The sequence below is a fragment of the Zootermopsis nevadensis genome, unplaced genomic scaffold (assembly GCF_977971745.1).
Source record: "Zootermopsis nevadensis isolate Lab colony 2312 unplaced genomic scaffold, Znev_1.0 Znev_ptg000010l, whole genome shotgun sequence".
Classification (NCBI taxonomy): Eukaryota; Metazoa; Arthropoda; class Insecta; order Blattodea; family Termopsidae; genus Zootermopsis; species Zootermopsis nevadensis.
The window spans coordinates 16,149,669-16,161,750 of record NW_028259142.1 but is presented as its reverse complement, the minus strand read 5'-3'; the positions used below and the strand labels follow the sequence as shown (position 1 = coordinate 16,161,750).

The window sequence follows — 12,082 nt, the reverse complement described above, 5'->3', positions numbered from 1 at the left end:
AAAACGCAAGCATTCAGATTTTTTAACTTGCGGTCTACTTGTCCCTTTGACGTCTCTTAACATCAGAAATCAATTTCGCACGGAGTAAACTACAGTACAAAAAGCCTTTCCCTATTGCAGCGGCTGTAGTAGCCCGTGTTCCCCTCACAAGTGAAGTCAGTCTACTGTGCAATAATCATTGAAAGCATCAGTCCATATTATTTACCAGTTTGGTAACCATTATATACAGAGACGCACTTATTGCTAACAACGGACAGCAAGATTCATTTAACAGTTATCAAACAGTGATCCATTCTAATTAAATTCGGCAATGGAGCGCGGAGCGGTAAATCGCGTACAATCACTGCCCTGTTGTTAGTGCACTAAATGCTCCTATTACTCATCTCACCGCTTACGTAAGTGCACTGTTCATTGAAGTTTCAAGCGTCGCAGAAAATTGACGTGAAATCGCACAATGCTGATCTTTAGTTTATCAACTACTTGCATGCTACGAACGACATTTCTCGTCCATAGACAGCAGCGTATTTTTCTCTATGTAACTATGGTGTTTAACAAAGTCAGCGGAAGAAATTGTTCTCATTTCTAAATATTTTTGGTTCTTTACCAATGAGAGCTGTGTCTGACTTGCCATGGTTAGACTGGTAACTAGTACATACAAACAAGATAAAACATTCTTACTAAATATAACTCGTCATGAATAGGGTTAGGAATTTTTTGGCTACCTTATGCGCGCCAATATTCTCTAAATTTTGTTATAATCGGTGGCAATGTAAAAAGTAATTTGTCGCCGCGTTATGTAAAAATATTTCTAAAATAAAAGGATTCATATTGTTTTAGAAGGGGTGTTTTATACGTACAGGTTTTGTGAATGGAATTTCTTTTATTACTTGGGTGTTAGCACGTTTATTTGCCGTAGGCTTGTGTAGAAACCACAGGGAAGAGCAGAGATATTTGAACTAAGTTTCGTATCTGCAATATTGGCCCAACGATTTATGGAACGTTTGATTTCAGTTGTCGGTGTCGACGGCAGAGAGCTCACCCTCACCCTCCTCGACGGCCGTCATCCCCCCTGGGGGCACAGCGTGCAGCAGCAGTAGTACCACGGCGGTCTCCAGCAGCTGCCCGCAACCCGCGGTGGTGCGAAGTCCCCTCAGTTCGGGGGGCAGTCCCCCTAATAATGGCGTAGTCCCCGGTCCCACCCGATGCTGTGATACAGGACGACCCCTCTTCACGGACCCGCTGACGGGGCAGACTGTCTGCTCGTGCCAATACGACTTGCTGAGTTACCAACGTCTTGCTAGTGCTGGGGTCGCGGCGGCTGGAGCTGCTGGCATCCCGGCACTCTCGATGTACAGCGCGCCCTACACGGACGGCATGTCCGCGTACTTCCCGGCGCTAGGGGCCGATCAGGCGCCATTCTATACCTCAACGGTGAGTGCAAATATTAGTGACATCTTCGGCATGGTTTGGAGGCCGTCAAACGTCACTGAAGTATTTTACATATTGGACAACACCCCGAGTTAACCTATTTGGAAACGTTAACTTGGAGTAGCGAAAAGGAGGTTTGTGGAACTAATTCTGAGACTCGACCATGAGTCCGTTGTCTACCTACCTCTGGCTTACTATTAATTTAATGAATCCATGGAGGAAAGTCATTACAGACGCTGGTAGTCGTTCAGTTGGTCGAGAAATTTCATGATTTTTATGAAACCCGAATTGTGATTCGCGTGTTAGCAAGAGTTCAACACCTGTCCCTGTACTGAGCCATTCGAATCCTATCAACACCCAAACATTCGGAATCATGAAACGGGCAAAATACAAAAAAAGAAACATTTTATTTTTAGCAATAGAGAGTTGAGGAATTAAATTCCCCAACACAAAAAAATTATATTTACTCTTATATTATTCTGAATTAGAACAATTTTCGTGGCAGTGGCCACAGAATCATACTGACTGGCTCTATGGCGCAACAGCCCGAAGCCGAACCTTGGCCTCCTCCCATGCGGGAGCTTTCTTCTCAGAATCACACAGTAACACAAATGTACGCCTACGCTAACGGTCATGTCAGACAGGAAATTAATGCAGGTACATCCCAGGAACCGGGCTGAAGTGACAGGTAAAGTTGGCGTAACCAGCATAAGGGTTATGTGCAAACAGTTTCGCCAACTTGCTAATGTGAAAATCCATATAATTCTCAAAATACCGAGACGTATGTTTCAGTGTTTTCCCTCCAAATATTCTGGGTTTCTCTCGAACTCGCATCAGTAGAACCTACGGCTTAATATTACTGTGTCGTGGCGACATTTAATTATTCACATAGAGAAGGAATATTGATTTCTGAAGCAGATCAACGAGAAAATTCATTGACTTCACTTTCGATGACTTGAATCTTCATTTGTCGTGACCGGTACATTGAAGTAAAAAAAAGGGAGGGATGATGTGAATATTGTGGTAAAAGTTCACATACTTGAACCACTAAAAACCATTCCATTATGCCGACATCACTAAATACAGAGACCAGTAAGAAGTCAGGGCAATCCAACTACTGCAAGATATTCTTCCTTCTTTATTTACACACTGTACTTTGAAGAAGGAAACGTTCCGTGTGTGTTGTGCGTTTTGTTTGGAGTTGGACAGGCTCTCACAGAATACATTCTGAAGGAGTCTGAAACGCATTATTGTTGTGGAATTAACAGTACATACTTAGTTACTTTGAAATGTTATAAGAAACTTTCAGAACAACCACTTTGTGATCTTTCAGAATGTTCATTTAAATGCATTACTTTGGCGCGTAATCTATTAAAGCCCATTGGTAACTGTATGTACAATCCGTTTTAATGATAAATGACTTATATTAATTTTCTCACAGCGTGAATTTTTTATTTTCTTGTGATTCTCAAAGCAAACAGCGATTGTATCCTTGATCAGCATTAACCAGTTGATCTTCGTTATGGTGAAGCGATATGTTATCTTTGCGATACTGACTGAATATTTAAATATTGTTTAGATAAGCTCCGGCTTCAAAGGTTTTTTTAGTAATGGCTAAATTTATTAAAATTCTCATCAAATATTACCACTCCTCTCCAATTATTTTTCTACAGTCACTGTTCATCACTTTCAGTGCCTGTTTATCCTTCACAATTTGCCTGTATAATTACCAGGGTGTAATTTATACTTCTTGCTAAGACTCATTTTAGCCCTAAGCAGTAGAAACGTTTAAAGTAGTCTACGTAAGTTCTTCCTAAAACTTCATGTGCATTTGATAAGCTTCTTTTATTGAATTCATTCCGTAGAACTTATATTCATAGAGCCTAATGTAAAAAGATAATTGCGGGCCAGTCTCTTTAATTATTAATAACCCTGCTACTCCCATCCATTTAGCCCATCTTCCACAGATCATCATTCTCGTAAGAGCTTTTACGTTTTAAACTTAGAACTAATACAGAAGTATGTACTTCATTTACAGGAAATTGCCGTTACACTAATTAACCATTGATAGTATCCTTCATGGTAATTTGGTTAAAATTATTCATGGTTATGTTTTTTTATTTGGATGTTACTGTTCTCATATTTCGTTCCCTTCTTTGCCGATTCTGTCATATATGTCTTTACATTTATCAATATTATTTTTCATATTTCTAAGTTTATACATTGCCAGCTGATATTGTTCCAGTAGCGTCTTACCGTATTTACCAAAAAGAAAATTAATAAAAATGAAAATAAAAATGTTTACGCAGACCCTTGTAAGAATATAATCCTGACTTTTAGAGGAACAGGCCTGCTCCTACGCAAACACAGTCACAGCCACAAATCTTTCAACTCAATAATTTTAATTTAAATATGTTTGTGATTTATCTTTGTTTATTATCATTTCTTGTACTGCTACGTGTCATGAAAGTGTAGTTAGTCATGGTATTAAGAGGTGCTTCTATTCTCTCGGTACAAAGAGCAAACGATGTGTTTGGAAGCAGACAAGCAAGCTCTTCACCACAATGAAAGCATTTCTTTTGGTAACAGCAACATAGGAACCAAAATGCTGATGTACTGTGTACATAATTAAATCTTAACTGTCACAGGAGATACCATTCAAGTCACTTAGTATGAATAACATTACCCTCTGTCCCACATTATTAATAGTTTGTTGCAGCTGTGGAGAAAATCCGCCCGCGTGCTTAAAAGGTCTGAGTGTGTAAACAAAATAAGTGACATTCACCAGAACTTGGATTGCTGAAGCAATGAAAAGAAAAATATTGGGAACTAACACAGGCGTGCTGTATTCCAATGCACTGATGTAACTGCACAGCAAGGAGATTGTGTCAGGCCTTGTTTCTGGATGTTAGGTAAACATAAGTTCAAACCTGCGTACAGTCGCAGCGTTGAAACATCTCAGAGCAAAAATTTGTTTAACTCAAGACTTGTAAGACACGCTTATACTTTTATACTGTAACAAATTACGTGTTTATTTACCTTCATAAAACTGAAAATATTTCGGGATGTACCTCAGATATTTTCAGCTTTAGACATAATAGCCTACTTATCATGTTTATACTAAAATAACTTCATAAGTTCAGAATCTTCCTTAAAAACTTTATAATTACTTGGCCGATCAAGAAATTTCCTGAGTTTATGGAACCCAAATGTTAATTAAAAGGCCTATAGAATCCCGCCATTGGACCTCACGCCGTGCTAGTTCTAGCCATTCCCTTAATTTACGTCCGACTCATTTTCCTTCCCGTAGAGGTCTCTTATCTTCATCCCTCGAGTGCTTCCAGTTGAAATTCTGTGGCCTCTAAACGACAGTTAACTTATAAGCAGGCAGCTAAACCGAATGTTTACCGGCGAAATTTACCGAAATATGTACAACCCCATTTTTAAATGGTCCTATTGGGAAAAGTGTTCGACTTAACGCGCTCTCACATTAAACGTCATTTTCCTGGCACTAAATTCAGCCGGCGTTACTCTTCCATCTAATCTTGGTTTTCTTTCCATTACATTTTTCTGCTTTAGCGGCATACAGAATCCTTACAGTTGTCGAAACAAATTAATAAAATTAAAATCCTTGTTCACATTTGGTATGCTGACTTGTATTTTAAGATTTCTTTCTGTGTTAAAATAAATTCCTGGGCCTATATTTCCAGGATGACGTAAATAGGCTTATAATTTCCGTAATTGAAAAGCTACTAATATTCAACTATAATTATTCAGATATGCGGGGAAGGGGGCACACATCTTGTCGAGCATAAAATAAACCAAGAGCAGAACGTCCAATTATTTTAAGCGACATATTGTGCAGAGCAGAATAAAAAACAGCTAAAATGATAGTGGACTGGGAAAACTTTGCAAGGCGTGATCATGACGTCTTGATATAATGAATTGCCTAATTACATTATTAACAGTATCTTCATTCACACTAATCTGGCGCCAAGTGTTATTTCTATTAAGACACACCGTAATCGTAAATATTTCTGATGCTGCTTTTGAAGATAATATATTACCTCTCAATTATACAGAATGACGCACGTTAAATCTACACAATATTACTTGAATGCTGCAACAAATGTGTTGATTGCATAGAAACCAGTGAGTTCTTTATTGTCAGTTAAACTGTGTGTGTCATCAGATGAAATTGCTACTCCGAAGAGTAGCCAGTTTGAAGGGGAAGAGATCTTCTCGACAGCTACATGGCCTCTGGTTTATGTGTCTCATTAAAACCCTATTGAACGCGCGACTAGACACTTGAACGGATCTCAAGGATTTATATTTTGCTGCTATTGTACTTCTGGCTGGATGTGCAGTCTTTCTGTTAACACAACTACCTGCTTACGGTTTCCTAGGAGCTGCATGGTTGTTCATGGGTCTAATTAACTCTATGGTACAGGATATTCCTTGTAAGGCTGATAGTTACTTATTTGGTCAAATATTTTGTAGGACCCGAACGCTAATTGCACTGAAGATGCCTGTCTTCTGGGCTGGAGCGCCGTGTAGTCCGGTAGATTACCAACATCAGAGCGATGAGTCGCCTTGATGATGGAGGCAGCAAGGACCTCTGAAACGCTGGTAAACTTTACAGCCCTGACACTTTCCACTAGACAACCATCTTCGGACTTCCCGCCGTGAAAACATGCCTGCTAAATGCACTCGTTACACAAGTCCGACACTGGACCGTATTCGTAGACAGTTCAATCCAGTCCGTCCCCACAAAATCGTTCTTTCCTCACGCGGGATATAGTTTCTGTTTTTTTGTACACGTGAGGCGTCTAATTCTGTGAAACACGCATCTTCGTTCCGCAATTTTCGTGAAGTTGTGTTGAATTTTTCTACTGACGGAAATATAAGAATGCACAGTTCGTTATAAACGAAAGTGTGCTGGACTGACAGTCATAAAAGCACAATGTCATTCAGCGAACACACCAGAATGCCACACTGTAGACTCCTCAGCGTTCAGCCCTTTGTCAGTGTTCCCTCCAAGAAGTCTATTACGTCATTTTACCGCGGGCTAAAGGGGCTTGATCGCGAAGCTGACAAATCTTCTCCTTCAGAGATCGAGTTTGAGAGTAAATAGAGCTTAACCGCCACTTCTCCTTACGTGTTCATGACGTAATGCTTCAGCACACGAACAAACGTACCAATGGCCTTTATCTTAATTCTCAGAATAAACACCAAAATCATTACGAAACATCATTAAAGTACCAATGTCTGTAATTCAAATTGGGTGTGTTTTCTTGGAGGTTTTGATTGAATCGTAAATAGCCAAATCAACATAGTTGTTAGGCTATGGGCTGGAGGATCGGACTTGATTCCTGAGGGAATTGGAAATTTCTCTGCTCCACAATTTCCAGACCGACCCTGGGGCTCACTCAGCCTCCTACCCATTGTGTACTGGTGTTATTTCCTCGGGGGTAAAGTGGGTGGGGCGTGAAGCTAACCACTCATCACCATCTACAGCCGGGATCTGCAGGCGTGGTACTTCGTAAACGTCCAGGGACAACTTTCTTTACCTTTATTTGGACGATCTTCGAGGTTCGGAGGCCCTCCAAATGAGAAGCCGTCACGTAAGAAATAAATCACGGTGTTCCGTGAATGAATGAATGACGAATGAATGAATGCTCAGACGGTTTGGTCATGCAGCCTCTGTTTCGCCAGTCACGACTGTTTACCGAGTCGTCTTCCAACTGACAGCGGCAGCACGTTTCCAGTGTAGCTGCGGAGTACAAATAAAAGTACTCCGTCCCATCGAACCCAACAATTTACTTGTCTGGTTGGTAATGAAATGGAGGCATAACACTCGAGGGTTGGCCATTGTACTGAACTAAGCAAGTCAACACGGTTTCAGTACAGGAGTACAGCTCGATTTCAGAAACATGTCTCATTTGTAAAAGTATAGTTTTTTGGCCGGTAAAAGATTCTCTGCTTTGTGGGACATGTTCACTGAAATACAACGCTGGACCCTGACTAGAAATGCTTCAATCCAGATCACATGTGAATACCCCATTCGTCTTATGATGTATTTTAATGTGTTCTTACATTTTCTATGTGGGCTTGTTCTTGAGGATCTCCATCAAAAGTTGTATTTTCATTTGTCGTTTCCCAGTATGATCTTTGATAATTTCTCTCTCCTGGGTTCTAATACTACCATCAGTACTTAGTTCTCGAAAACCGTCAACCTCTCTTCATTTAGAAAAAGACAGTTCTGTTGTGGTGAAAACATTTCAAAGAATGTGAACGTTTGTAAAACGTCTTCGAAATAATGGCCGGTTCTTTGATCGAATTTCGAAGTACTGTCCTCAGTAACTCAATTTGAAACCTAATAAAGTGTTTAATTTTATAGTTTATTTAATGACGCTTTACTATATAGCGTCGAATTAGAAGATGATATTGAATAACGAACTGGGAAGCTATGGTGGCCTAATTTAAAAATACTATCCCGACATTTGCGTGGAGGGATTGTGGAAAACCACGAAAACCTCAGTCAGAATAGCCAGTCTCCAGGACGAGATTTGAAACCGGGACCTTCCGAATACGAAGCAGCAGTGTTTCAAGACATTTAATAGCCCACCGCAGGATTTTCTACAAATATACAAATGGAGCTTATTTTTCTTTAAGATGTTAGCTTTAAAGTTGGAATGTCTACTGTTTTGGGCCGGAGTTCCGAAAAGTGATTTCTATCGAGTTTCGCTAGAATTAGAAGTTCTCATGAAACTTGGGTTTCACTGCGTGATCATTTAGTATAATATAAATATTTCAGATTTTAAACGTTTATAGTGCAGTAAAAACAGTGCATTAAGTATAATTTTCACCAAATATTATTAAAATCCCAATGCAGAGCGAAAATTTTTGACTTTTTTTTTCCATTAAGTATAATTTTCACCAAATATTATTAAAATCCCAATGCAGAGCGAAAATTTTTGACTTTTTTTTTTCAAAGCATACACATTACTAAGTTCTTTCGTGTGTGCATGTAATAAGAACCACGATACTAATCGACCATTAGACCGTGTGGACTTTTGGCGGGCAGAATACTTCCTGCCATTATCGAACTCCGGCCTCCGGTCAGTCACTAACTACCCCGGTTAACAACTGGTTGCCTAGCTAAATAACGACACGTAAAATACCTGGGATTGGTATAGAAATTCTGAGATCTGAACACTTCATGCGTCTATGCTAAGGATTATGAAGTCCGCTTCCCCTCCCCCCAACTACCCATTCCACCAGCTACACACAGTTTTGACCTCGACACGAAAGTCTGGGAGATATCATCTCCATAAACGCCAGTCGTGTTGTATTCTATTGATTTGCTGGAACGGACATTTTAAGATCAATATTTATCGTACGATCCAGCAGTGCATTCTGTGAAACACCCAGAAACGCAAATTACTCAAAAGAATCTTCCCCCTTTCGAGTCCACGCGGCTTCAAAATCCAGAACAACATTGACATCTTTACAGCTGTCAGAACTCCAAACCATACACAGTCATTGCTTGTTGTTGGACTGTGGAAAGTTTATAAATTCCCTTTGGTATTGAAGTATTTCTTTAATAAAGTATTTAACGATGATCTATCAATATGTACGTGGTTCATTGAGTGTTATTACACGCAGCTCGGTTTTCAGGGGTATAGTGGATGTGTGTTTGTTTAATGAGAAGCTTCTTCAGCCTCTGTAAGTCTTGTATCCCGACATTAGACGCCAGAAAACTTGAAACGTCATTTGAACAGGAACATGTAATCATAAATGACGAGTGATTCAGGGGTTCGAAGGAAGCTGTTATATATGATTTGAGGTTTTCACAGCGGTATGAAGATTTCAGTCTTCTGGGTTATTGTGCCGTGTAGTCTGGTAAACATCTACCAGACTAACACAGCGTTAACAACCCAGAAGACAGAAATCTTCATACTCATCCCCTGATGATGGAGGCAGTATGACCTCTGAAACGTTGGTAAATATCTACCAGACTACACAGCGCAACAACCCAGAAGACAGCAATCTTCATACTCAATCGCCCTGATGACGGAGGCAGTATGACCTCTGAAACGTTGGTAAACATCGACCAGACTACACAGCGCAACAACCCAGAAGACAGAAATCTTCATCGCCCTGATGACGGAGGCAGTATGACCTCTGAAACGTTGGTAAACATCGACCAGACTACACAGCGCAACAACCCAGAAGACAGAAATCTTCATACTCATCGCCCTGATGATGGAGGCAGTATGACCTCTGAAACGTTGGTAAACATCGACCAGACTACACAGCGCAACAACCCAGAAGACAGAAATCTTCATACTCATCGCCCTGATGATGGAGGCAGTATGACCTGTGAAACGTTGGTAAACATCGACCAGACTACACAGCGCAACAACCCAGAAGACAGAAATCTTCATACTCATCGCCCTGATGATGGAGGCAGTATGACCTCTGAAACGTTGGTTAACATCTACCAGACTACACAGCGCAACAACCCAGAAGACAGAAATCTTCATACTCATCGCCCTGATGATGGAGGCAGTATGACCTCTGAAACGTTGGTTAACATCTACCAGACTACACAGCGCAACAACCCAGAAGACAGAAATCTTCGAAGCTGTTATAGTAGAAATGGTTCAAAATTAAATTATAAATTTTTAGCAATACCGTCTCAATTGCAGAGACTAAACTGCTTAAGATAAGAAGACGATCATTTCTGATGAGAAGGTAATATTTTGGAAGGAAACGGTTACGTCCTACACCAACACACTTCGATAATTACTTTGGAAATTGAGGAAAGCAACGAAGAATATTGTTTAACACTGCTAAACTCTATCTTGGAACTACTGTTTGAAATATGCAGTTATAATAATAACAACAACAAACAGAGCCCCATTAAACATTAAAAGTAAACACAGGATGTTTTAAAAGTCCCTGTGCACACACTCACCTAACTTGCGTTGTGTCAGATGACTAACCACTACGTTCGTGTAACCAGTCGTGCCATGTGGTAACCGTAATTTAGTTGCAACTTTTACACGTTCACAGGGACTTTTAGATCATTCTGTATCAAGATTTCATGATTGACATTCAAAAGGAACAACACATTTCTGCTGCCAATACGTTACTTATCAGAAAATTTACAGGCCAAATATATATAAAATCCTTTGACGCAATTGCCCCCCGTTTCTAGCCCGGTTGCTACGTGACTGTGACAGGCTTTATCGAGCAAGTCGACCTATGTTCGCTGCTGTTTCGTTCTTTGGGAACTTTTAATATGCATAAAGCCATCACTACGTGGTTTCACGTCGGTAAAATAAGAACACCATTTGTTAAAGGGAATATATATTCACAAGGCTGTCATAATAAAGAAATACATTATCTCAGTACAGTTTATAAACCCCAGCGCAGGATTAGGACTTGGTTTATTACAGGATTCCTGCAGTCACGTTTGAACCAAACTGCCGGGTTGCATAACCGTGAGACAGATTTATTTTTTCCACAGATAAATTATGTAATACTAGCTCAACTGTGTGAGTCCAGTATAAGGATAAACCTACATTAAGGACACCCCTGATAGGATATTAGTGGTTGTTGATTTAAAAGAGCGATGCCATCAGACCACTGAACGTGTCAGTGGCGGATACTAAATCAGAATTAGGCTGGCAGGATAGGAATATTCACTCACATGCATATCAATTTGACTTTTTAAAGCATCATATTGGAACAAACTTTTAATGTATTTCGAAGAGTTAGCCATAATAGAAATTTTAAGCTTTATTTAGAGCATTTAACAATCTTTACTTTAGAGCAGGCGGTATGCGGTCTGCCAACGAAACGCGTGACATTGCGAATAAGAAGCAACAGGGCTCGGTTACGGCAGATGTTGAATGCTTCGATAATTAAGACATTAATTTATACTACATGCTGTTTAAAATATGTTAATTATTGTGGCAGTTTTCTGTTTTCTAAAATATGTTAATATTTCCGGCAGATTTTCTGCTGATAAATAGGATGTGTGGAATTGACAGTGGAACTTGGTTTCCAGATTCCCACAAACAACACGTGGCCCTCGATTTGAACTACGGTGCGGTGGAGAAAGGATCAGAAAGAATCCCGTTCTATTGGTATTTCCCTTTGTGTACTAGAACGTTCTTGTGCTGGCTTTTATATACACCGAAGAGAACTTTTCCTGGATATAAATTTCTATAATATTTGAAAAGCAACGAATAAGTTACAACTGTTGAAAGTTTGCTGGACACATATCAATCACTGCTTATCTAGAAAGCTAATAAATACAGTTTAAATCTTGTCCGTCTAATCACAATAAATTCTTATTAAATATTAAAATATTACAATAATTAACATTTAAAATATTTAAAATATTAAATGATGTTCTTTATCGAAATATTCGATTTACATTAGACCATCGAATATTTTGATAAAGAACATCATTTAATATTTTAAATATTTTAAATGTTAATTATTGTAATATTTTAATATTTAATAAGAATTTATTGTGATAAGACGGACAAGATTTAAATAATATATTTATTATATCACAATATGACGCAACTTTACCATCTAATAAATACAGATTAAAAGGCTACACGTAGCGCGG

The 12,082-nt window shown here is 39.3% G+C and overlaps 2 protein-coding genes across 2 annotated transcripts in view; one reads left to right on the top strand and one right to left on the bottom strand.

Annotated features, from left to right (window-relative positions):
• Window positions 1-12,082, top strand: part of mirr (iroquois-class homeodomain protein mirror) — a 78,085-nt gene that overhangs the window by 30,991 nt on the left and 35,012 nt on the right. Inside the window, exon 2 of the mRNA XM_087346614.1 lies at window positions 1,012-1,431. Coding sequence (XP_087202740.1) covers window positions 1,012-1,431 — 420 coding nt within the window. The remainder of the gene's footprint in view (window positions 1-1,011; window positions 1,432-12,082) is intronic.
• The window catches only part of LOC110830296 (ankyrin repeat domain family member sosondowah), a 369,880-nt gene that overhangs the window by 323,675 nt on the left and 34,123 nt on the right, over window positions 1-12,082 (bottom strand). The window lies entirely within an intron of this gene.